We start from the raw sequence: 22605 nt of genomic DNA, 5'->3' as shown, positions 1-22605 counted from the left end.
AAATAAAAGATATTAAACTAGTCAGAATTCGTGAAATCATAAAATAGCTTTGTACAAATGTTCATCAACAACTTTTTTATTTTTCAACTATTTTAAAGGGCATTAAACGCCGCACGTATTTTTTTATTCATGTATTTGGTGACGATTTTGGTAAAGATAAAAATTACTTATTAAGTAGGTAAAGCTAAGAAATTGCACACAATATTTTTCTGTTCTTGATTGAAATCTAGTTTATTCCAATAAATATGTATGTAATAAAAAATAATTATTCACGAAGTAATGGTTTTCCTAGTTGTAAAATAAAATTATATTAATTATAGTATTGGTTTAGGTCGCCATTATGCAAAACAATTCAAGTTATATTTATGAAAATTAATTATTTATTGGTTTTATACATTTGGTATAAATATAATTTACTAATTTTGGAATATATTTTTTTAGTTTTTGAGGAACAGAAAAATTGTGTGCAAATAATCATTCGCAACAATCGCTATAAATGATCAACAACTTACCGCTAAGTTATACTTAGGTCATACCGTTGGCCGACTTCTTCCATGGCGTCCTAACCTACCTTCAACACATCCCATAATTATTTATAAATTAAAACATTAAAATACGAATTAAATTCAATAAAATTAAGAGTTAATTAATATTAGGCGATCATGCTAATATAATTACGTTAATGCTAATAATAATGTTTGATCTTACCGGAGCTAGAACTCATTGTTTTTAATGTATAAATAACTGATCTATAAACAATATAAGAATATTTGTCGGCCGTTTGGTGTAGTGGTTCAGAACGTGCTACTATGCCAAGAGGTCCCGGGTTCGATTCCCGGCCGGGCAGAAATTGAAATGATGAATTTTAATTTCTGTGACGGGTCTGGGTGTTACTATGTATAATATGTATGTATTTAAAAAAAAAAAAGTATATAAGTAGTATATCCGTTAAGCTAGCACCCATAACACAAGCATTAAGTTGCTTAATTTGGGGCTAGCTGGCGATGTGTGAAATTGTCTAAAGATTTATTTATTTATTTATTTATTTATTTAAGAATATGTTATTGTTCAAGACTCAAACAACAGTCGATACGCAAATCGTAACTTAACCCTCTATAGGGCACATCATGTTGAAAACTGTCATTGGTTTTTGACCTTAGAAGGCTTAAATTATGGTGGCAATATGACAGAGCCCCATAAAAGGTTAAAGTGTCGTAATTCATTGAATTTCATACTCCAAGCGTTACTATTGAGCACCAAACATAAGACATCATAAAAATAAAGTAAACATTCAAAACCAACGGTCATTCGTCGACGACGTCCATCTTGAATGCGGTGGGCTTCCGGCCAATCGGCTTCATCGCCAGTCGGCGGCCGTTTCCGGTGTTGAGTATCTCTTCGTCACTCGAGCTCGAGTCGTCGAAGCGGCCGGACGGACGGATCTCGCCCTCCGAGTCTGAAGACTGCAGAAAAAAATATATAAATGATAACGCGAATATTTGTTGTTGACGCTTTTGTTTGACAACTGTATTTGACATTAAAATATCAGCTGTAGCGCTTTGATTGAGGGAATTGAATTCAAATTATATAATTTTCAGAAGGTTTAGTTACTATTAGTCAAATAAAGTTGCCTTTATCAATCAAAGAAATTGATTTCTGGATGACGAATTCAAGATAGGTGAAAATATAAAAAGTTAGTAAATATAATAATATAAATATGAACATTGTCGTGTTATTTCTACAATGCAGTGGAAATTAAAAATTACCCCAAATTAATAAAAATATAAAATCCCAAACTTTATGTTTGTGCGTAAAAAGTATAAAACTATCTAGAAGCAGTTTTAAAATAACAGCAAGCAAAAGCAAGAATTCTAGTAACAACCAAAAACTTATTTCTAACACTCTTTAGATTAAATAAAACATGCAATTCGATAAAAATCCTTATAAATAAACATCAAGTGGTAGAACATCATTGAGTATTGAGTATTGAACAATGCTGAAGCTAGAAAGAGACGGCATGCTAAAGCGGTTAAAATAGTACGAGTGTGACAGAGACAAACATTTATTTCTTCGGTCTGCTGCGAGCGATGCTAGCTGGCGGCCGCTTGCTCGCTCTCTCTTCGCTGCTATCGACGCCCTATAGAACGCGGTAATTTTTATTTACAATAAAATTAAATATACATAAAAAAAAAATATTACAATGTACCTATCTCTTATAATCTGATTTATAAAGAATATGGCTTATCTGCTTTTGAAGAAGTCTATTTAATAGAATAGTACTGATTTAGTACTTAATTGTTATAGTTCGTTAAAATTTGTTTTAGTTTATTTTTATATGTTTAAGTATAAAAAAGTTAATCAAAGGAAAGAGTATTTACTACATTAGGAACATGTGCTATACTGCTATAATAAGTAGTATTAACAGTTTGAAAAATTCTGAATTCTGAAAATATTTTAAATATGTAAAATATTTATTGCGATATATGTTAAAATTAATATTATTTGTTTTAGTATAATTTTTACAAAATATACACATATAAATATTATGAAAAAGATACTTCGTTCAGGCGTAGCTAGAGTAGGTAGTATTTATTATTCAATAATTGTATTATTTGACGTATTCGTGAATATTATTATGAATAATAGTAAATAAATACTTAAATACCGATTGAAAAATAGGTGCGAGTAACAATTCAATATCATTTAACATTTCATCATGATTAACGAATATTACACATTAACACAATTACTACACACACACCTATACAAACAGTTTTATCTTTTTATTAGTATTCTTTTCATTAGTATTCTTAATAAACGTAGTCATATCATCCTTACCGATTTCCCGCCGTTTGTATTTATCTGTGCACTAATATTACTATTTATGTATGTTTATCTAGACAATTTTATGCAGCTTTTTTATTTTTTTATTTTACCAATGGTCCGTGACCCTCACTCGGCATGGGGCACACTGAAAACCAGCGCCGTGGCCTTCGTCACCGTGGGCCACGGCATATGCTGAGTGGGGTCCCGTTGCAGTGGGCATCTTGTTGGTGAATGGGTGGCACTGCTCAGTTTACTCTTGTTTTTATTTTTTCTTCTTTTATTATTATGTGCCACTGTCATGTCTATGTAATTGCCTGTATTTGTGTGATGTCCACTGTAATAAATGTATCTTTCTTTCTTTCTTTCTTTCTTTCTAACGTAGGTACTACTGATATAAATAATTTCACATCTCCTTTTCTCCACTTCTTTACCCTCACACCATGCACTTCAAAGTTCAAAATAAAACACACTCACGCCTCAATATCTTCTCAAATATTCATTTACTTATTTGAAAAACCATTCAACTAACATTCTCTGTTTCATGAAAATCGCTAGCTACGCCCAAAGTCCGTGCTTACATCGAAGTCTCCAATGGTGAACTTAGTTCCGGCTGCGTCCGCTACCAACTGCGCCGGCGCTGGCGGCGCCGTCTCAGGAGAGAGCACCTACCCAGGTTAGCCATAGCGGTTATTTACAGTAGTAGACTAATGGTGAAGGCAGTTTTTGCACGATCATGACAACAATATAACATGTTAAAGTCTAGAATGTTTTTTGAAGACACGTTACAATATTATGTTTCAGTCCAATCCCAGATACCAACCAAAATCAAATCATTGATGTGAAACTTGCAATGTAATAGCTTGAACATTGCAAGTTTGGTTTCTTCTGAATGATACTAAGAGATGGCGCTGTCTGTATGTTATATTGCGGTATAAAGTTGTGTACTTAAGTAATGAAGTTTTAAATACTTTTTTTATAAAATGTAAAAAGGAAAAACTGCCGTCAACATGAAAACATCAATTTGCCACAGTAAATACTAGCGACAAAATATAGTAAGTTATACATTTGACCTTAAATAGTAGGGATTATATAAACAGTCCACTGCTGGACGTTATTTGGCTGAAACGAAACGAAATATAAACAGTTTTCAACCGACTTCAAAAAAGGAGGAGGTTCTCAATTCGACCCGTATGTTTTTTTTTTTCTATGTTTGTTACGCGATAACTCCGCCAATTATGAACCGATTTGAACAAATCTTTTTTCGGCGTATAGGACGAATTATTAATATTTATGTAGGTATACCATGATTGATACTTCTGGAGTCGGTGCCAAGATTATGAAACATGTAAAGTTTGCCTGCACCGACTCCAAAAGTATCAATCATGGTATACCTACATAAATATTAATAATTCGTCCTAATAAATAAGTAGGTAATTAGTAATGATTTTTCTACGTTTTAGTGTAGGTTTTTTGGAGTCGTTTTTTTTTTTTTTATAAAATTTTATTGAAACAAAATTTAATGAGCAAGTATTATACTTTGCCGCTAATATTACATAGTGTAGCAATAAAGAGGGTGTTGCTAGCGAATAGTTAAAGTTAGCACCAGTAAAACTAGCAAAGACAAGAAATACAAACAAAATAATATATTTTTAACGTACGAAGTAAGTAGGTGCCTACTTCTTAGTATTGGGTATAGTAATATTATAGTTAATTGTTTTAATAAAAACTCGTTTTATTTAATAATTCAGTTAGTTAACAACAATAAACAAAAACAATAATCTATACTGAACACAAAATAAACAAAATTGATTGAATAAATCAATAAAGTAACAAATATAATTGACAATATAAATAATTTATTTTAAAATTATTATTAATCATTCTAATGATTCGATCCTTGAGGAGACAATTTTGTCGTCAAACATCCGAATTGAAAACCTCCTTCTTCTTGAAGTCGGTTAATAAAACAACTACTGTATAACAATATTCTTTCAAAGAACCACATTCTCTACCAGGTGATAATATCACCTTGGAGAAATGACATAACCAATTTTTGTACAGTAGAAAATCTAATTACTCCCAAATCCGACACAAAAATAACAAAAACAAAAAAACTAAACAGTATCCATAGAGCCATAGCTCGCGTATTTCAAACAACTCACATCCTGGTCGCTCATCATCTCTTTGGTGGAGACGGTGGTCTCGATGCGTCGGATGGATCCCTGGTGGATGTCCACGTCTAGCGCCAGGCACTGGAAGCGGCGCAGCAGGAGAACCACCGGGATCGGCAGGATCCCAGCCAGGATCATGACGACGGCTATGGCTAGCACCCAGTCCGGGTAGGACTTCTTCACTGTGTGACCCTGGGAACCAAAATCAGATCAGTTAGTAACCAAATCTTGGCGATGGCTATGCTTGGCCTAGCACCCAGTCTGGGTAGGATTTCTTCACTGTGTGACCCTGGGAACCAAAATCAGATCAGTTACTATCCAGATCTTGGCGATGGCTATGCCTAGCCTAGCACCCAGTCCGGGTAGCTATTCTTGTCTGAGTGACCCTGGGAATCAAATCAGATTATTTAGTATCCCTTGCAGGAGAACGACACCTCTTCTTCACTGTAGCCCCGGAATTTATCATCAGGTCATTTAGTCGGTATTGTAGGAGGACGACGGTACCTATCTAATTTATCATAGGCAAGGAAGGATTTGACCTACAACACAATCCCCAGTCTCCTCACTGTAGTGCCAGCCAGATGAGTTGGGGAGATAGTGGACATAACCAACATAACTTTGACGAACATCATAACCGACATCTAGATTAAAAAGCATAGTCTCTTTCTGATGCAATCTGGTAAAAAGCAGAGGTAGGTATGTACTATTTATTTGCACAAAAATAACCAGCGGCTTAACAATAATGGGCATATTAATCACTAGTTCACTACCTAGTTTTCCTTTTGTTATGTTTTCCTCAAACGTTTCACCAAAACAATACTATCTTTTAGTTACAGGTAAGTGTGTAACTAGGTAACGTCCCGCCTGTGACTAAGCGCAACTAGTCTGCCAACGCGGAGTTGTCTATCAATTAAATGTTGTTATCCTTGGTTAAAGTACACTCGATACAATATAATTCGAAGAACATTTGGTTTTCAAACATGTCTTTTATGATGAAAATACAAAACTACCTAAAAATTGAGAATTTAGACTATAGATTAGATGAATATCTAATCTGTTACGTAGTTTATACGACAGACAGCATTATTATTGTGCGACAGACAGCATAAATTTCCTTGTATCACTATAGGTAATAGGTATTAAGGAAAACTTGTTTCGGTACACGCATCCACATACAGTTCAGTCTAGCCGAAGATGCGAGCATTACAACCGCTTATTATTTTCGGGGTTGCCCTGCAAGTTTTTGGTAATGATTTTGTGGTAGTCAATACTTTTAAAGGCCAGATAAAAGGTCGTGATGAAGGATCTTATAAAACCTTCTTTGGGATTCCGTACGCTAGAGTGGATGAGGAGAAACCGTTTGGGGTGAGTCAGCATGATTTTTATATTTATATTAAAGAGGATTAGTGATTGAATAATCTTCGTCAATGACAGTACACTGCTGGATGTAAGGTTTTCTTAAGGACCGCCACAAACTCCGACATCTTGTTTTTATCCAGTCACTTTCAGTCACGTTCTTGAGGTCGTTAGTCAAGTGAGTTAGGGAGCATACTATATTAGGTTTCCCGAGATATTGATGTGCCGTTCCCGAGAACGCTCTCTCAGCTGAGAATATTCTCGGGAGCGTTCCCGGGAGCGTTCTCCTAAGTGAGAAAGGTTGAGAATCATGTTTATAAAATGGGAATAAACAAACTTTCTTAAGTAAAATAGTATTAAATTAAGTCAACAGATAAGTGTATATTAAACAATACACTCTATTTGCAGTGAAAGGCTATATTCTCAGTGTTCCCGAGAATATTCTCGGGAACTTTCTCGGCAATATTCTTGGCAACTACAACTTTATTATATTTTATTTTTTTCGTCGTGAAATGTCGTTTTAATGATATGAAAGATGACAGAAATTTCTTTTTACACGTAATTAAATAATGTAACTGTAAATTTTTTCGTTTTTAACACGCTCTTATTAGGTCGTCGTGTATGCAACTAACTATGTAATGGAATCTTAGAATCTGAATTACACGCACTTCTAAGTCTTGTATCATTATGAAACTTGGCAATTATAATATGTAGATTAGAAATGACAATACAATATTGTGGTACCAGCTGGTCTGATGGAACTGGAAGGTGGCCAAAAGAAGTCCTAAACGAAACGGCAGAATCACATCGAGTTTGGGTTGATTGGATGTCTTTTCGAGATCTTTAAGTGCTAGATAATGTCCAGGGTCCTAATGATGGAGTCAGGAGGTAGCCATAGGAACTCCTAAAAGAAACGGCGGAAACTCATCGAGTTTGGGTTCGTTGGATTTGTCTTTTCGAGCACTTTAATGCTAGATGATGTCCAAGGTCCTGATGATTTTTGACTTTTTAGTGTTGTTAGTAATTAAATTATTAACAACTATTAGTTTTTTAAACTATTCTTATTTGACATTAAGGGCATATTTCACAATCGCTTAGTGAGGGCCTGTTTCGCCACTTCTGGATAAGTTGTGGATAGCCTGTCTGACAGATCATTTGACACATTTTTATAGAAAATACGTGCTAGCTAGATTGATCCGACACTTAACGAATATATCCCGTACATTAGTCTGCACGAGATTAGAATGGTTCTCAAACAGCTGAAAAACAACAAGGCACCGTAATCACGTCTGAGCTTCTGAAAGCAGGCGGAACGCCGGTACTAAAGGCCCTAAACCTTGTTGAAGAATTATAGACCCATTTCGCTTCTGAGCCATGTCAGCTGTTTTCGATAGTCACGCTAGCAGGCTCGACGACTTTCAGCCCCCCGAATAAGCCGGTTTTCGAAAAGGCTTTAGTACCACATACCATAATAAATACGCTACGGCAGATTATACGGAAGATCAAGGAGTATAATCAGCCACTTTGCGTTTGTGAACTATGAGAAAGCCTTCGATTCGATTGAGACATGGGCAGTGCTTCAGTCTCTTCGACTGTGCCAAATTGACTATTGATACATTAAAGTGTTGAAAGGCTTGTACAAACACGCCACAGTGACAGTCCGTTTTAAGATCAGGACTCGAAACCTATCCAGTTGCAGAGAGGGGTGAGACAGGGAGACGTCATCACCACCGCCCTGGACGATGTTTTCAAGCTTCTGGGCTGGAGCGGATTCAGCATACATATCAACGGCGAGTACATAACCCAGACAGCAGACGATATCGTAGTCATGGCTGAGATCGTGGAAGATCTAGGCACAATGCTCGATGGTCTCAATAGAGCCTCTCAACAAGTGGGTCTCAAAATGAACATGGACAAGATTTAAAAATCATGTCTAAAAATCGTGTTGCACCCACTCCTCTAAATCATCGAATCCAGCTCGGCTGGGCAGCCTTCGGGAAGCTTCACGATATTTTCACGCGGCTTCTCCGTCGCGTCGCCTCTCCGTTTTAAATCCACTTGAAATCCGCTTTAAATCCACTTTGAATCCGCTTGCAATCCGCCAGGGTGGCAAGGGCCTTAAAACTCAGAGGCACACTGATGTTCAAATACTGTAGCCGAGTCCTAAAGCCGCGGCACGCGATCGCCACGAAAAGAGTGAGCAAGACTGCAATATCTCACTCACACGTTTTATGCCTTGTTTATAACGGTCTTAACGCCCAGTTAATAAAACATCGAAACATTACAAATCATATCACATATAAAGAACAAAATTTAAATTAAAACTAAATGTATTCTGTCGAGAACACTGAGAATATTCCCGGGAGCGTTCTCGGTTCTCGAGAATATTCTCACTGGGAATATTGCCGGGAACGAGAACTTTCTCAGCGGCACATCTCTACCCGAGACGTAGTCTCTATTTGGGAACCCGTTTGGTTCTGCAGCAGTCCCACTGCCGCTTCAGCTTGCTTTGTTTTTGAAATTAATTTGGTCTTAAGTATACGTTATACTTGAATACATGATAATTATCTATAAATTAATACTTTTTTCAGGTGTCTTCACCCTACCCAAATTTCACCGAGCCATTCGAAGCTACCGATCCTACCATAATTTGCCCTCAACTATACCTCACTCATGGCGTCATCCAATGTCTACGGCTTAATATTTATGTCCCCAAAACCACAGCCAAGAAGCTCCCAGTCATGGTCTGGATTTATGGAGGGGGCTTCATCTTTGGTAGTGCCGGCGGCTATGGAGGCCAGCATTTAGTGCAGCACGATATTATCGTGGTAACAATAAATTACAGACTTGGTCCATACGGATTCCTTTGCTTGGATGACCCAGAGGTTCCTGGCAACCAGGGTTTGAAAGACCAAGTGGACGCTCTGAAGTGGGTTCAGCAAAATATTGAAGCCTTCGGCGGGGACCCTGCGAAAGTTACCATCGCTGGCGAGAGCTACGGTGGAGGCTCTGTAGATCTGCACATGTTTTCGAACACAGAAAAGTTGTTTGACAAAGCAGTTGTGCAAAGTGGCACTGCTCAAGCGGACTCCATCTTTGTGAAGCCAGATTACAAGGCTGCGATTAAACTGGCTGCTTTATTTAATCACACAGCCAGTAGTACTAAAGGTGCTCTAAAATTCCTTGCACAAAAAGACCCTCAAGAGTTGATGACAGCCTTCAGTTCCTCTGGCATATTGCTTAGAGCCTGCAAAGAAAAGAAGTTCAAAGGAATACAGAGCTTCCTTACTGACGACCCTTTTCATTTGTACAAACCGAAAAGAGTAAAAGACACACCTGTGCTCTTTGGATATAATAGCAAAGAAACATTCGATACAATTGCAAACAAAACTGATGACTTTTTTGAAACTAATAAGGATGTGTTTATAAATGAGCTAAACAGAACTTTCAACTTTCATAAGAAAGAGTTGTTGCAAATAGCGAGTATTATGAAGAAGTTTTATATGGGAAGCAAACCAGTTGGACAAGATACTAAACTGGCTTTGGGTGATTTTTGGGCTGATTTTCGTTTAACATATGCAACTGAAGCATCTGTGACAAGGCTAGTGGACCAGGGCGCTAAAGTGTATAAGTACATTTTCTCTTACATTGGAAATAGTAAGTATAAGAATGTATCTGGAGCTGGAGCATACCATACTGAGGAACTGCAGTATTTGTTCGAGTTGGGGGAAGAATTCGGTTTTAATCCTTTAGTCGAGCCTGAACAAATACAGATGAGGGACAGGATGACCACAATGTGGGCGAATTTTGTTAAACACGGGTGAGTTTATGGATAAACATATTTATAACAGGCATAAACAAATCGCAATATCACTAAGTTTACCACATGAGTACCACATTATGTTATGCAAAGGAATGATTTGAATTTGATTTACTATGGTGTATTTCCTTTAACGAAACTAATCGACAAAAATTGTATTAATTTATGTAATTTCATAGCATTAATTTAGATTTTCTTGCCATAATGTAGTAAAAAACTGCTTGCATGTTTCACATGTTTAGTATGTTAGGAACTTAGGAGTGACGTTTCAGGTAGTTCAGGTTTTGTTTATTTTGTAGGAACCCTACTCCAGAGACATCGGATCTCCTGCCAGTGCGATGGGAGAGGGTGCCCAAGGACTCCAGACCCTACTTGAACATAGATGTGACGATGGAAATGCTCGAAGACGTGTACCATGACAGGGTAGCATTCTGGGACCTACTGTGGCACAACTATTGGAGAAAATCCAAAATTTTATCGTAAAGATACAAATTGATGAGAATATTATGTTGCAAAATAACTATCTAAATCCAATTTTTTTATTGCACACTAGCTTTCCGCCAGCGGCTTCGCCCACGTGGACTCCGAAAAACCCAAATGTTTTACGGAACCCTATTTTTTCCAAAATAAAATATAGCCTATGTTACTCGTGGATAATGTTGCTTTCGAATGGTGAAAGAATTTTTAAAAACGGTCCAGTAGTTTTTGAGCCTATTCATTACAACCAAACAAACAAACAAAGTTTTCTTCTTTATAATATTAGTGTAGATTAAGTACCAATTTAGTACTTTTAAAATGAAGTATAATATTATCAATAAGTATGTTAAAGTGTCAAGTCAAAATAATAAAACTTTGATCTGAAATTTTTAATAGTGGAACTTCAGTGTTTTAATAAATTTGAACTCCAGAGACATCCAAACGTTGTTCATTCTTCACCGTAACATTATGGTGTTGTGACCTATCAATAACCGATTACGTAATGCCACAATATTATATATTTAAATATAAGTATAATATATAAATACAACGTGTCCCAAAATTCAAGGATAAGCCGGCGCCGCAGGGTGGACATAGTCATGACTGCTTTAGGAAAAATAAGAAAAAAAAATCTATCTCAATTATTTTTTAAGTTACATAATAAATTATGAAATTCGTCGAAAATTGACACCCCTTATGATATTTTACATTACCACGCCTACAATTTTTCAAATACTTCAGTTTTTTTGTTTGTATCGGCAACTTAAGTAGTGCTGCTGTCCACCCCAATTCTTAAAACCCTCAGAATCCTTGCAGTTTTTACACAAAAGTTAATCAAAATATGATATTTCCTTAAAATTTTGAACGATTTTTACTTACACTCCACTTTGACTCGTCGTTTTGTAAAAAAACAGTATGAACACTACTGCGGCAAGTTTTTTATAAAGTTGACGCAACTATCCAAGATTCCGAAATGGTATAATGTTTTTATTACTTTGTATTATTTTCTATCGTATTATCTTTGTAAAACCAAAAATCGCATGTCTCTATCCCTATCACAACATTTGCTATGATCGTTTGAACAAAGGCCTGCCATAACATTATTCTCCGCTACAGGTAGAGACAATTTTAATTTTTACTAAAATGCTTATTTTACTTCGAATTTTTTTGTTTTTATTTGAAATCTAACTTGTCTTTATCAAAATTACAAATCTAGAGCCATTTTCAGTGTTGTTGTTAACGAAGCGTTGAATGGCGCGCCCGGAGAGGCTTAGTTCAAACGATCATTGCAAACGTTGTGATAGGGATAGAGACATGCGATTTTTGGTTTTACGAAGGTAATACGATAGAAAATAATACAAAGTAATAAAAACTACCGGTTATAGGGCATTTTTTGGAGAAATTTATCAAATAACCAAAAAAACACGAATTATTAAGCGGATTTTTTTCAAAAAGTATCATTTTTTTATTATTTGTTGGCCTTTTTTGTGTATTTTATGTATTTTTTTAGTATTGCCTGTTATTTAGCATTATTACTGTTTTTATTTTATCAAGATATACCACTTAGTTTAAAACTTATTACGTTTTCTTTACAAAAAGTAATTGGAAGAAAAAAAATTCTATAAAAAATTAAAAAAAAAAATACAAAAAATTTTTGACCTCTTTTTTGTCGATAAAAATAGGTCTAGTTTCGTCTGTTTTCATATGTACACTTTAACGTGACTCACACTGTATATAATTATATTAATAATAAATAAATAAAAAAAAATTATAATGTATTTTTATTCTTTTTTGATAATTTACATTGTAAAAGAATATTTAAAATCAAGAATCAAAGTTAATAAAAATATTATTAATATTAGTAGGTAGTGTAGGTACCTAAGTAATTGATTTAACTCAAGATAGACATGCATTTAACAACATTGGGTAAAATATTCACTTGTTTAAGAGCTCTGTTAAATTTTCCTCATATGAGTCACCATAACAACACTATCTTACATTGAATACCAGGTAATGTCCCGATCTATGACTAAACACATAACTAGTTTGCCACCGCGGAGATGTTTGTACAAATATATTGTATGGTTCGACACTCAAAGTGTAAGTTCACTACCATACTATATTTACTTCAATAGTTTTTATATTTTTAAACCCAGTCTTGTCAAACTCACTTAGGTGGAACAGGCATAATTTCAATTCGTTTTAATTTACTTATTTTTATTTGTGTTTTGTGTTCAGTGCATGCAGTTATCACCTGCAATTAAGTCTGCACTTAGCCTGAAAACGATAATATTGTTTTTAGTTAGTGGTGGTTATCTAAAACAAATAAAAAAAAAGTACAATACCTAGATGTGTGTTTCAAAAAACTTGTTATTTCCACGTTAATTATATTATTTCGATTTTCTTGTGAAACAGACGGCATCATTTTCTTTTTAGCGATACAATAACAAGGAAAACTTGTGGTTTAGGTACACACATTCACAATCAGGTCAGTCTAGTCAACGATGCGTGCGGTACAACTGCTTATACTGTTCGGGCTTGCCCTGCAAGTGTTTGGTCAAGATTTCGTGGTAGTCAACACTTCTAAAGGCCAGATAAAAGGTCGCGATGAAGGCTCTTACAACACCTTCTTTGGGATTCCGTACGCTAAAGTGGATGAGGAGAACCCGTTTGGGGTAAGTCGGAATATGTTTTTTATTCATCGTTTAGCTTTTAGTCTTCACTGCAAGAAGATCCTTTCCATTTTACCAGAGGCAAAAGAAGGGTTTTGGCATAGTCGCTAGCTAGTTTGGGAATTCTGATCTTCGCATGTTTTTCCCTAGTCGAATAGCTTACGTCATCCACGGGAATACGTAAGGTGTTGGGTTTTTATGTATTTTTGTATTACGTACCTAGATTAATATTGGCTCATGATACGTTTCACCATGGCACTGTCTAAGCCTCCATCAACAGATGCAACAAAGCATAATTTTCTTCTTTTAGCCAGCCATGTCCTTGGCATCATACCGTGTAAATAATTCTTCATAATTATCTATAATTTTTTTTTCAGGTGTCCTTGCCCTACCCATACTTCACCGAACCGTTCAATGCTACTGATATCACCATAAGCTGCCCCCAAGTGTTCCGCCCCCAAAGTATCATCCAATGCCTTCGCCTCAACATCTATGTCCCAAAAACCACAAAGAAGAAGCTGCCAGTCATGGTCTGGATCCATGGAGGGGCCTTCATCTTCGGAAGTGGTGGGGACTACGGAGGCCAGTATTTGGTACAGCACGATATCATCGTGGTAACAATCAATTACAGACTTGGTCCGTACGGATTCCTTTGCCTGGATGACCCAAAAGTGCCTGGCAACCAGGCTTTGAAAGACCAAGTGGACGCTCTGAAATGGGTTCAACAAAATATCGAAGCGTTTGGAGGAGACCCTAAGAAGGTTACAGTTGCTGGTGAAAGCTACGGCGGAGGCTCCGTAGATCTGCTCATGTATTCGAATACAGAAAAGTTATTTGACAAAGCAATTGTGGAGAGTGGCACAGCTCAAGAGGACGCTATGTTTGTGAAGCCAGATTACACGGCTGCCATTAAACTGGCCGCATTATTCAATTACACAGCTTGTAGTACTAAAGACGCTCTGAAATTCCTTGCACAGAAAGACCCTTTCGAGTTGATGCAAGCATTCAACTCCTCTGACATACTGCTTAGGGTTTGCAAAGAAAAGAAGTTCAAAGGAGTACAGAGCTTCCTCACCGACGACTCTTTTCATCTGTACAATCCAAAAAAAGTAAAAGACACCCCTGTGATATTTGGATATAATAGTAAAGAACAATTCAATACGATTGCGAACGAAACTGACGACTTTTTCCGAAGTCTTAAGGATATTATTATTGAAAGCCTAAATAGAACTTTTAACTTTAATGAGGAAGAGTTGTTGCAAGTATCGAGTATCGTGAAGAAGTTTTATATGGGAAGCAAAGAAATTGGACAAGATACTAAGCTGGCTTTGGGTGAATTTTTAACTGATTTCAGTTTTACACACGCAGCTGAAACCTCTGTGACAAGGCTAGTGGATCAGGGGGCTAAAGTGTACAAATACATTTTCTCTTACATTGGAAATAGTAGGTATAAGAATATACATGGAGTCGGAGCATATCATACTGAAGAACTGCAGTATCTGTTTGGGTTGGGGGAAGATTTCGGTTTTGACCCGTTGGTGGAGCCTGAACATTTGATGATGAGGGACAGGATGACGACAATGTGGGCGAATTTCGTAAAATACGGGTGAGTTTATTGAAATGTTTATTATTCAATTTAACTGTTTTTAATTCGATGCCCACAAATGCCAGTGGTTTGTACAAATTGAAAATCACTAGCTGTACCTAATTACATATTTCCTCAAACGAAATTAATCAGTTTCCTGTATGGGTGTGTGGATTTATAAGTGATTTCTAAATAGTCTGTAATTGTTGTTTAAACTAGAAACAGAACCTTCAATTTCCTAAAATTTTCATTATCAAATAATACTTGCATTTTTACACGTTTATGATAAAGATGCCGACTTCTAATTTAATGTTTTCTTTTTTAGAAACCTCATTCCAGAGACATCAGATCTCCTGCCAGTGCAATGGGACACGGTGCCCAAGGATTCCAGACCATACATGGACATAGATGTGACCATGGAAATGCTCGAAGACGTGTACCACGACAGGGTAGCATTTTGGGACCTACTTTGGTACAACTATTGGAGACAATCTAAACTTCTATGTTAAGAAAAAATAATAATAATGAAGATATTGCGTTAGAAAATTAAATTTTGTTACTGATATTATCAAGTCAAAAACAACAAATTATATTATGCAATTATTATGGTGGTGGAACTAATTAGATTTTAATAAATTGGCAATATTCATGTCTTTGATGGTATATGTTTTATAATTCATTATCATTTTCAGAATTATTTAAGGCTTTATTTATCTTTATTAGGTAATAAATCACGTTTTAAATGGGTGAGCTTGGTACCGAAGTAATTGCTTAAAAATAAATTGTTCTGATTGTTATGTGTTCGCATCGAATACTGGCACCGCGATGCAGGTGTCTACGGCGCGAAAAATATGTTTACAACGCCATCTATTGACTTGTGAATGGACCATTGTTACATTGACATTAGCGTTGTAGTGCAGAATATATAGATGTCGCTACTGGTAGCAGTTGAGGATTTAGCACGAATAAAGGCCATTTAACCCTGATAGAATTATATTGTCTTATCATCACAGTCTTTGAAGATTCGACAAAGTATCAAAGTATCACGTGATCTCTGCTAGTGTTGTGTCGTGATCGAAATATCATACAACGCCATCTGTCGACATGTGACGGAACTAAATTGCAATATTACTCGTTGTAATGCAGGTATTTAATACAGATGTCACTTACCTCGGCAGCGTCCCAGGCGCTGTACTCTGGCGGCTTGATAAGCATAGACACGATAGAGGAGACCAGGATCCCGGACACGATGAACGGCCCGACGTAGCGCCAGGTGATCTGCCAGTACAGTCCTGGTCTGTAGCCCGTCATCTCGTAGATATCGTTGGTGAACCTGCGAAGGAAAACAATCGAGTATGAATTGAATATTGTTCGTTTCAGCCAAATGACGTCCACTGCTGGACAAAGGCCTCTTCCAAAGAATTTCCACAAGAACCGGTCCTGCGCTGCCCTCATTCAGGTACTTCCCGCGACCTTCACCAGATCGTCGGTCCACCTAGTGAGAGGCCTGCCGGCTGCCCACACTTGTGCATGGTGTTCCGGACCGTGGTCGCCACTCGAGAACTTTTATGTCGCAACGGCCATCAGCTCTATGAGCTATGTGCCCTGCCCACTGCTACTTGAATTTAGCAATTTTTTCGACATTACTCATGAGCGGGGAGTTTTATGTCTTTCGTCGTGAGGATCTAGGACTTGGTCGCTTACTATGGGTAGAAGTACTCACCCAAATGGCGATGGAGCGTGCTATGCTTGGAATTTCCCTGAGTGATCGAATCAGAAATGAGGAGATCCGCAGCAAAACCAAAGTGAACAATATAGCCCGCAGAATTGCTAAAATCCAGTAGCAGTGGGCGGGGCAACTAGCTCGTAAAGATGATGGCCGTTGGGGCAGCTAGGCTCTGGAGAGGAGCCTTCGTACTTACCGGAAAACGCAGCGTAGTAGGACGTCCACCCGTATGGTGGACCCACGACCTCATAAAGGTAGCAGGAAGGCGCTGAATGCAGGCCGCTACCAACCGGGCGTTATGGAAATCATCGAAGGAGGCCTATGTTCAGCAGTGGACGTCTTGTGGCTGAAATGATTATGGCTAAAGACATAAAGTCGAACATCTTAAGCTGGTACTCATGAAGATCAAACCCAACAGGTGATGTTTAACGTCTTCAACTTCTGCCACAGGAGCTCAAACCTTAAGACCATAGACATAAAACTCACCGCTCGTGCCCATAAATATAGATGACCGCTATCATCTCCATGAGAGCGACCACCACCAGCCCGACGGTGCCGGCGAAGGAGTCGAACATCTTGAGCCAGTACTCGCCCGCGAAATGAAGAGATCCGTAGGAAAACCAAAGTGACCAATATAGCCCGCAGAATTGCTAAAAACAAGTGGCCATGGGCGCGGTACATAGATCGTAGAGATGGTGGCCGATGGTGCAACAAGGTTCTGGAGTGGAGGCCACATACTGGAAAACGCCGCGTGAGACGTCCACCCACAAGGTGGACTCACGACCTCATAAAGGTAGTAGGAAGGCGCTGAATGCAGGCCGCTACCAACCGGGCGATATGGAAATCATTGGGGTAGGCCTAGATGTTCAGCAGTGGACGTCCTATGGCTGAAATGATGATGATGACCAAAGACATAAAGTCGAACATCTTAAGCTGGTACTCGTGAAGATCAAACCCAACAGGTGATGTTTAACGTCTTCAACATCTGCCAAAGGAGCTCAAACCTTAAGACCAAAGACATAAAACTCACCGCTCGTGTCCGTAAATGTAGATGACCGCTATCATCTCCATGAGAGCGACCACCACCAGCCCGACGGTGCCGGCGAAGGAGTCGAACATCTTGAGCCAGTACTCGCCCGCGCCAGTTGTGAAGATCAGACCCACCAGGAAGCAGAATACGCACACCACGCCTGTGGAACGAAATATGGTTACAAAATATCTTAAGGCGCCTTCAAATTAGACAAGTGGGAAGCGCTGCAATGGCGCCATACTAGTTTTCATACAATGAGGGTTTTCGCGAATGAAAAATCCGCCAGATGGCAATACGTAGACGCGAGGTCCAAATGCTGCATGATTGGTTATTTTTGACATGACATTGACAGATATGTCAAAATCCACCAATCACGCAGCAGTCAGACCCCACATCCACGTCCCGCCATCTAGCGGATCTTTCATTCGCGAGAACCCTCATTTCTAGAAGCGCAACAGCCGCATGTCTTTGTTAAAGTGTCACTTTGGTAGTGGCGCTGCAACTGCGCTTCTAAAAATTATATCAATACTATTAGTGACTGTTGCCGCGCCACTGCAGCGCTTTCTCGCGCGCCTTATTTGAAGACGCCCTTAAAAATATTTATTTAGTCCGATAGAGAAAGACTCTGGATCAAAAGCTAAACACATCTTGTAAACATTCATGAAATGCAATAAATACATTTTGACTTTGACTTTGACTTTGAAGTTGTAGTGCGCTGGTCAATCTGTCGAAGAATCACGAGTCCTAAAGTGGAGTCCGTGCGTGACTCAGCAAGCGTAATACAACTATTGCCTTGCGTGATCACTGACAAAAGCTGTATGTGACAAGCCGAAGCCCATATATATTCCTGTATGCGTAGTTCCGGCCTGACTCCAGCAGTATGGACTGCTATAGTATAGGCTCATTTAAGATAAAATAAGATAAGTCTGACCTGTGATAACCGGCTTGCTCAGTCGCTTGAAGAAGTCGATATCGAAGATGGTGCACAGCATGCCCTCCATGATGCCGATCTGGCTGCCGAGACCGAGGGACAGGAGCATCAGGAAGAAGGTGATCGACCAGAACGGCGCTGGAGTCAGCTTGAGGATAGCTTGTGTGAATACTATGAAAGCTAGTCCGGTGCCTTCGGCCGCCTGGAAGTAAACGGCTAAGGATGATTTATGTTATTTTTGTACATTTATAAAGGACAGATCTTTTAGTGTTAGGTCTGATACTAAAGTCTTAACGCGGCATTTCATAAAACAACAAATTATTGCCTCATCAATAGCAGCAGAACTGCGTCGGTGTCAGATCAAGATGGCTTGCCTGAACACTATTAAGGCTAACCCTGTGCCTTCAGCCGCCTGAAATGGCCCTGCTATTAGCAATTCGGTCTGACACTAACGGCCCTCAGTGACGCACCCGTTTCCTGTTCAAAAAACTCAGCTAAAAAGTTTACAGTTGGTATGGGCTCTCTAATCTACCAGTGACTACTTTGAATCTAGGGGGACAGGTCAAGTGTTGGAGTAAGACCTCCAACCTCCGCTACGGTACCTCTTCCAGCTGCCTGCCGATGGTGCACTCCGTGACGTTCATCTGGGCCATCTGCGTCTGATTCAGCAGCGGGAAGTGCTCCCGGTAGTAATCCGCGGTCGAGTTCAGCGTGAACCCGCCGAAGTGGTGCGTGGCCAGGAACTTGATTTGCCTGTCAAAGAACACGGGGTTTTAGGCTTTATTCTGGAGAGTAGTAGGGAATTGGGTTCTCTGGCTCACGGTCGTTCAACATAATCGGAGTTTTAGTTTTCAGTCTAAGTGAATCGTTCAACTATAGAGCGCTCTCGAGAGGCGCTTTACAGCGCCTCTTAAGCGCGCAACGAGTTGACTGATTCACCTAGACTGAAAACTAAAACTTCGATTATGTTGAACGACCGCGATCCAGAGAACCCAATTCCCTATTATCACACTCACAAACTAGATTAGTGTATACCCTAGTACCTCAGTAGTTCTAAGCTTTCAGTGAACGTAATAGTAAAACTTTTAAGACAACTAAGTGAACCTATGAGCTGATCTATGCATACTATGAGTAATATATTGAAAACTACATTAGTAACTGATATTAGGATAGTTATTAGCTTTCAGAAAGAGTTAATAGTAAAACTCTTAAGACACCAGTGTGGTAGTTTCATGAGGTGCAGAAGATGAGTATACCTAGGTAGGTTAGTAAAACTATTCTTAGGTACTATGTATGTAGTTTGAAAACTAAAACTTCTTCTATTTAAGACTACAATTCAGAACTCGAATTATATTATTTCCAAATATTGCAAACTTTTATCATAATTACAAATAAATAAATAAAACAGCAAAGTAAAACTAATAAATATTTATTGTAGGAGTTTTTACAGATGTCAAAATAATATTAAAAATACTTATCACTTGCATTACACATTTTCTCACTCATTTTATCAATTATTTCACGGGCAGCTTGGTATATTTCATCCTTAAAAATGTTTTGAACGATATGCTGTCCACATATTTCAGCGTTACATTTACAAACTGGTCCTTCGCTTTTAAACTGGTCTGCATCATAAATTTCTAATTTGATAACTTTTCGCCCAACGGCAGGAATTTTGATGTACGAATATGTTTCGTTTTCTTTTGTTCGCTTTCTTGATGCACCCGATCCTTCAGCAACTTGTTTCCCATAATTTTCTTGCACTTGATTAGGTACATTGAAATTGAACAGAGACTCGGAATCCTGAAATTAAGAACAAATACGTTCACATAAAAATGCTTTTCATTAGAATTAAGTTCACAAAGTTTGATTTGCATTGAACTTACCGACATTTTTGTTATGATCTTGATTTAGCTCTACTCGTACAGATAGGTGCCTGCAAGTACGTGTGACTATACCTGACAATATTTTGAGACTAATAAAATATTGACGAAGTGGTATATTACTTACATATTCTTATTGTTTCTNAAAATTTTGAACGATTTTTACTTTCACTCCACTTTGACTCGTCGTTTTGTAAAAAAAAAGTATGAACACTACTGCGGCAAGTTTTTTATAAAGTTGACGCAACTATCCAAGATTCCAAAATGGTATAATACTCTAAGAAAACTAGTCGCAAAACTGAATTTAAAACCAGTTCTCCTCAACTAATTGAGCTGAAATTTGGTATACTTATGAAAGTACGATGACAATGCAATATTATGGTATCATTGAGCTGGATGGAGACTGGAGGTGGCCATAGGAACTTCTAAACGAAACGGCGGAATTGCATCTAGTTTAGGTTCGTTGGATTTGTCTTTTCGTGCACTTTAGTGCTAGATGATGTCCAGAGTGCTGATGATGAAGTCAAGAGGTGGCCAGGAGCTGGCCATAGGAACTCCTAAATGAAACAGCGGAAGCTTATCGAATTTGGGTTCGTTGGATCCCGGGCACTTGGGCCATGAGATTGAGAAACAACTAAAATATCACAAGGGGTGTCAATTTTCGACGAATTTCATTATTTATTGTGTAACTTAAAAAATAATTGAGATAGATTTTTTTTCTTATTTTTCCTAAAGTACCCATGACTATGTCCGCCCTGTGGCGCCGGCTTATCGTTGAATTTTGGGACACGTTGTATACAGTGTGAGTCACGTTAAAGTGTACATATGAAAATACATGAAACCAGACATATTTTTATCGACAAAAAAGAGGTCAAAATTTTTGTGAGATTTTTTTTAAATTTTTTATAGAATTTTTTTTCTTCCTATTACTTATTGTAAAGAAAACGTAATAACTTTTAAACTAAGCGANCAGTCAATTAGAGGTAAACTCTGCATGCAATGAAGTGTTAATTTCAGAAAAATTACATCAAAGTACAATTTAGACAAAGCTCTCTGCTCTAAGCGTATATTTATATACGATACATGAAATCGGTCTTGACACGATGTATTAATATTCCTTATTTTAACTATTTTTTTATTAAGACCACGTTTAAAAGTAAATAAATAATTCAATTTGTGCTACTGACAGATAAACTCAGTAAATATACAAAGGAAAAGTGGTAATATATCAAATTCTATATATTTTATTTTTCATGTTTATTGCACCGCCTTAGTCTCTCTACTAGACCTGTGGTTGACTGGCAGAGAATGCCACTTGGCATTAAGTCCGCCACTGTACAGTCTTATGTGCAAAAATATAAATAAATAAATGTTATCCTATCGGGTTTGAAACTCCAGAAACTTAAACTTACACAATCAAACTATAACTTCTATCAAAGACAAGTGTAAAATTTTCTAAGTCTAAAACACATTAAAACTTTACTATGTTAAAAATTACTAAAATATTTCTAAGTGTTTTTTCAATAAAAATCTAACCAAAATCGGGCATAGGTTCCCCGTCGGAACAAATTTTTCTTAAAATTAGACTAAGTTAATACTAAACATGCACACAAATTTTCAAAGTCCCAATGATCTTCAAATTATAACTAAATCTTCAAAGTTTATTCTTCCATACAAATAAGGTTCAAATTCGCGTTTCCGATTCACTTCACTACGTATAGTATTTTAATATCACTTCCAAGTTTTTTAAAGTTATTTACCACGAAGCTATAGAGTTCAATTTTGCTTGACTCGACCAATAAGAAAATAATTCAACACTCACAGTTTTTGTCCTTGTCACTCACTCGCGCGTGACGTCACTGGTCAGTTGTCCTTTTCTGGCACCTGAACTGGCTCCTGACGGCACCTCCTCACCAGCATCAGCACCAGCACCGTCCCGAAGTCCAAAGTCGGATTCGCCACCAAGCTCGGACCCCTGCTGCAGCAGCTCCAACTCCTCAGGGTGCTGCTCCTCCAGACAGGCACCACCAGAAAGGCACCCCCAGTGCCCAACACACCGCCTTAATGCTCCAAAATTCGCGTCACCGTCAGAACGACTTTCCCATCCGGATGAGGTCTGGTCTGGCAC

General features: G+C 37.8%; 3 protein-coding genes across 3 annotated transcripts; 2 read left to right on the top strand and 1 right to left on the bottom strand.

The window, feature by feature from the left end:
* Positions 1-1139: 1139 nt before the first annotated feature.
* LOC114358738 (sodium-dependent neutral amino acid transporter B(0)AT3) lies at positions 1140-20486 on the bottom strand. Its single transcript, XM_028312775.1, has 10 exons — positions 20481-20486; positions 20197-20397; positions 19197-19367; positions 18595-18796; positions 17664-17823; positions 16078-16240; positions 4989-5189; positions 3405-3491; positions 2061-2137; positions 1140-1463 (listed from the first exon to the last, which is right to left on the bottom strand). Exons 1-9 carry the CDS (start codon positions 20484-20486, stop codon positions 2063-2065), a joined length of 1266 nt encoding a protein of 421 aa, XP_028168576.1. The 3' UTR covers positions 1140-1463; positions 2061-2062.
* On the top strand, positions 6166-10704 carry LOC114358722 (esterase FE4-like). Its single transcript, XM_028312759.1, has 3 exons — positions 6166-6362; positions 8945-10173; positions 10473-10704. Exons 1-3 carry the CDS (start codon positions 6192-6194, stop codon positions 10654-10656), a joined length of 1584 nt encoding a protein of 527 aa, XP_028168560.1. The 5' UTR covers positions 6166-6191; the 3' UTR covers positions 10657-10704.
* LOC114358721 (carboxylesterase 5A-like) lies at positions 12960-15470 on the top strand. Its single transcript, XM_028312758.1, has 3 exons — positions 12960-13325; positions 13700-14928; positions 15233-15470. Exons 1-3 carry the CDS (start codon positions 13155-13157, stop codon positions 15414-15416), a joined length of 1584 nt encoding a protein of 527 aa, XP_028168559.1. The 5' UTR covers positions 12960-13154; the 3' UTR covers positions 15417-15470.
* Positions 20487-22605: the final 2119 nt, after the last annotated feature.

The sequence above is a fragment of the Ostrinia furnacalis genome, unplaced genomic scaffold (genome assembly GCF_004193835.3).
Source record: "Ostrinia furnacalis isolate ACB-3 unplaced genomic scaffold, ASM419383v2 OfSCF4105, whole genome shotgun sequence".
Taxonomy (NCBI): Eukaryota; Metazoa; Arthropoda; class Insecta; order Lepidoptera; family Crambidae; genus Ostrinia; species Ostrinia furnacalis.
Note: the sequence above shows the minus strand (reverse complement) of the source record. Positions and strands in the feature narration are given on the sequence as shown.

Excerpts from the sequence above, each read along its gene's own strand:
- LOC114358722 (XM_028312759.1), top strand. The coding sequence starts at position 6,192 with ATGCGAGCATTACAACCGCTTATTATTTTCGGGGTTGCCCTGCAAGTT. Across the intron at positions 6,363-8,944 it reads ATGAGGAGAAACCGTTTGGG|GTGTCTTCACCCTACCCAAA; the intron begins GTGAGTCAGCAT and ends TACTTTTTTCAG. Across the intron at positions 10,174-10,472 it reads GCGAATTTTGTTAAACACGG|GAACCCTACTCCAGAGACAT; the intron begins GTGAGTTTATGG and ends TTTATTTTGTAG.
- LOC114358721 (XM_028312758.1), top strand. The coding sequence starts at position 13,155 with ATGCGTGCGGTACAACTGCTTATACTGTTCGGGCTTGCCCTGCAAGTG. Across the intron at positions 13,326-13,699 it reads ATGAGGAGAACCCGTTTGGG|GTGTCCTTGCCCTACCCATA; the intron begins GTAAGTCGGAAT and ends TTTTTTTTTCAG. Across the intron at positions 14,929-15,232 it reads GCGAATTTCGTAAAATACGG|AAACCTCATTCCAGAGACAT; the intron begins GTGAGTTTATTG and ends TTTCTTTTTTAG.
- LOC114358738 (XM_028312775.1), bottom strand. Across the intron at positions 17,824-18,594 it reads GAGCAAGCCGGTTATCACAG|GCGTGGTGTGCGTATTCTGC; the intron begins GTCAGACTTATC and ends TTCGTTCCACAG. Across the intron at positions 16,241-17,663 it reads TACATTTACGGACACGAGCG|GTTCACCAACGATATCTACG; the intron begins GTGAGTTTTATG and ends TTTCCTTCGCAG.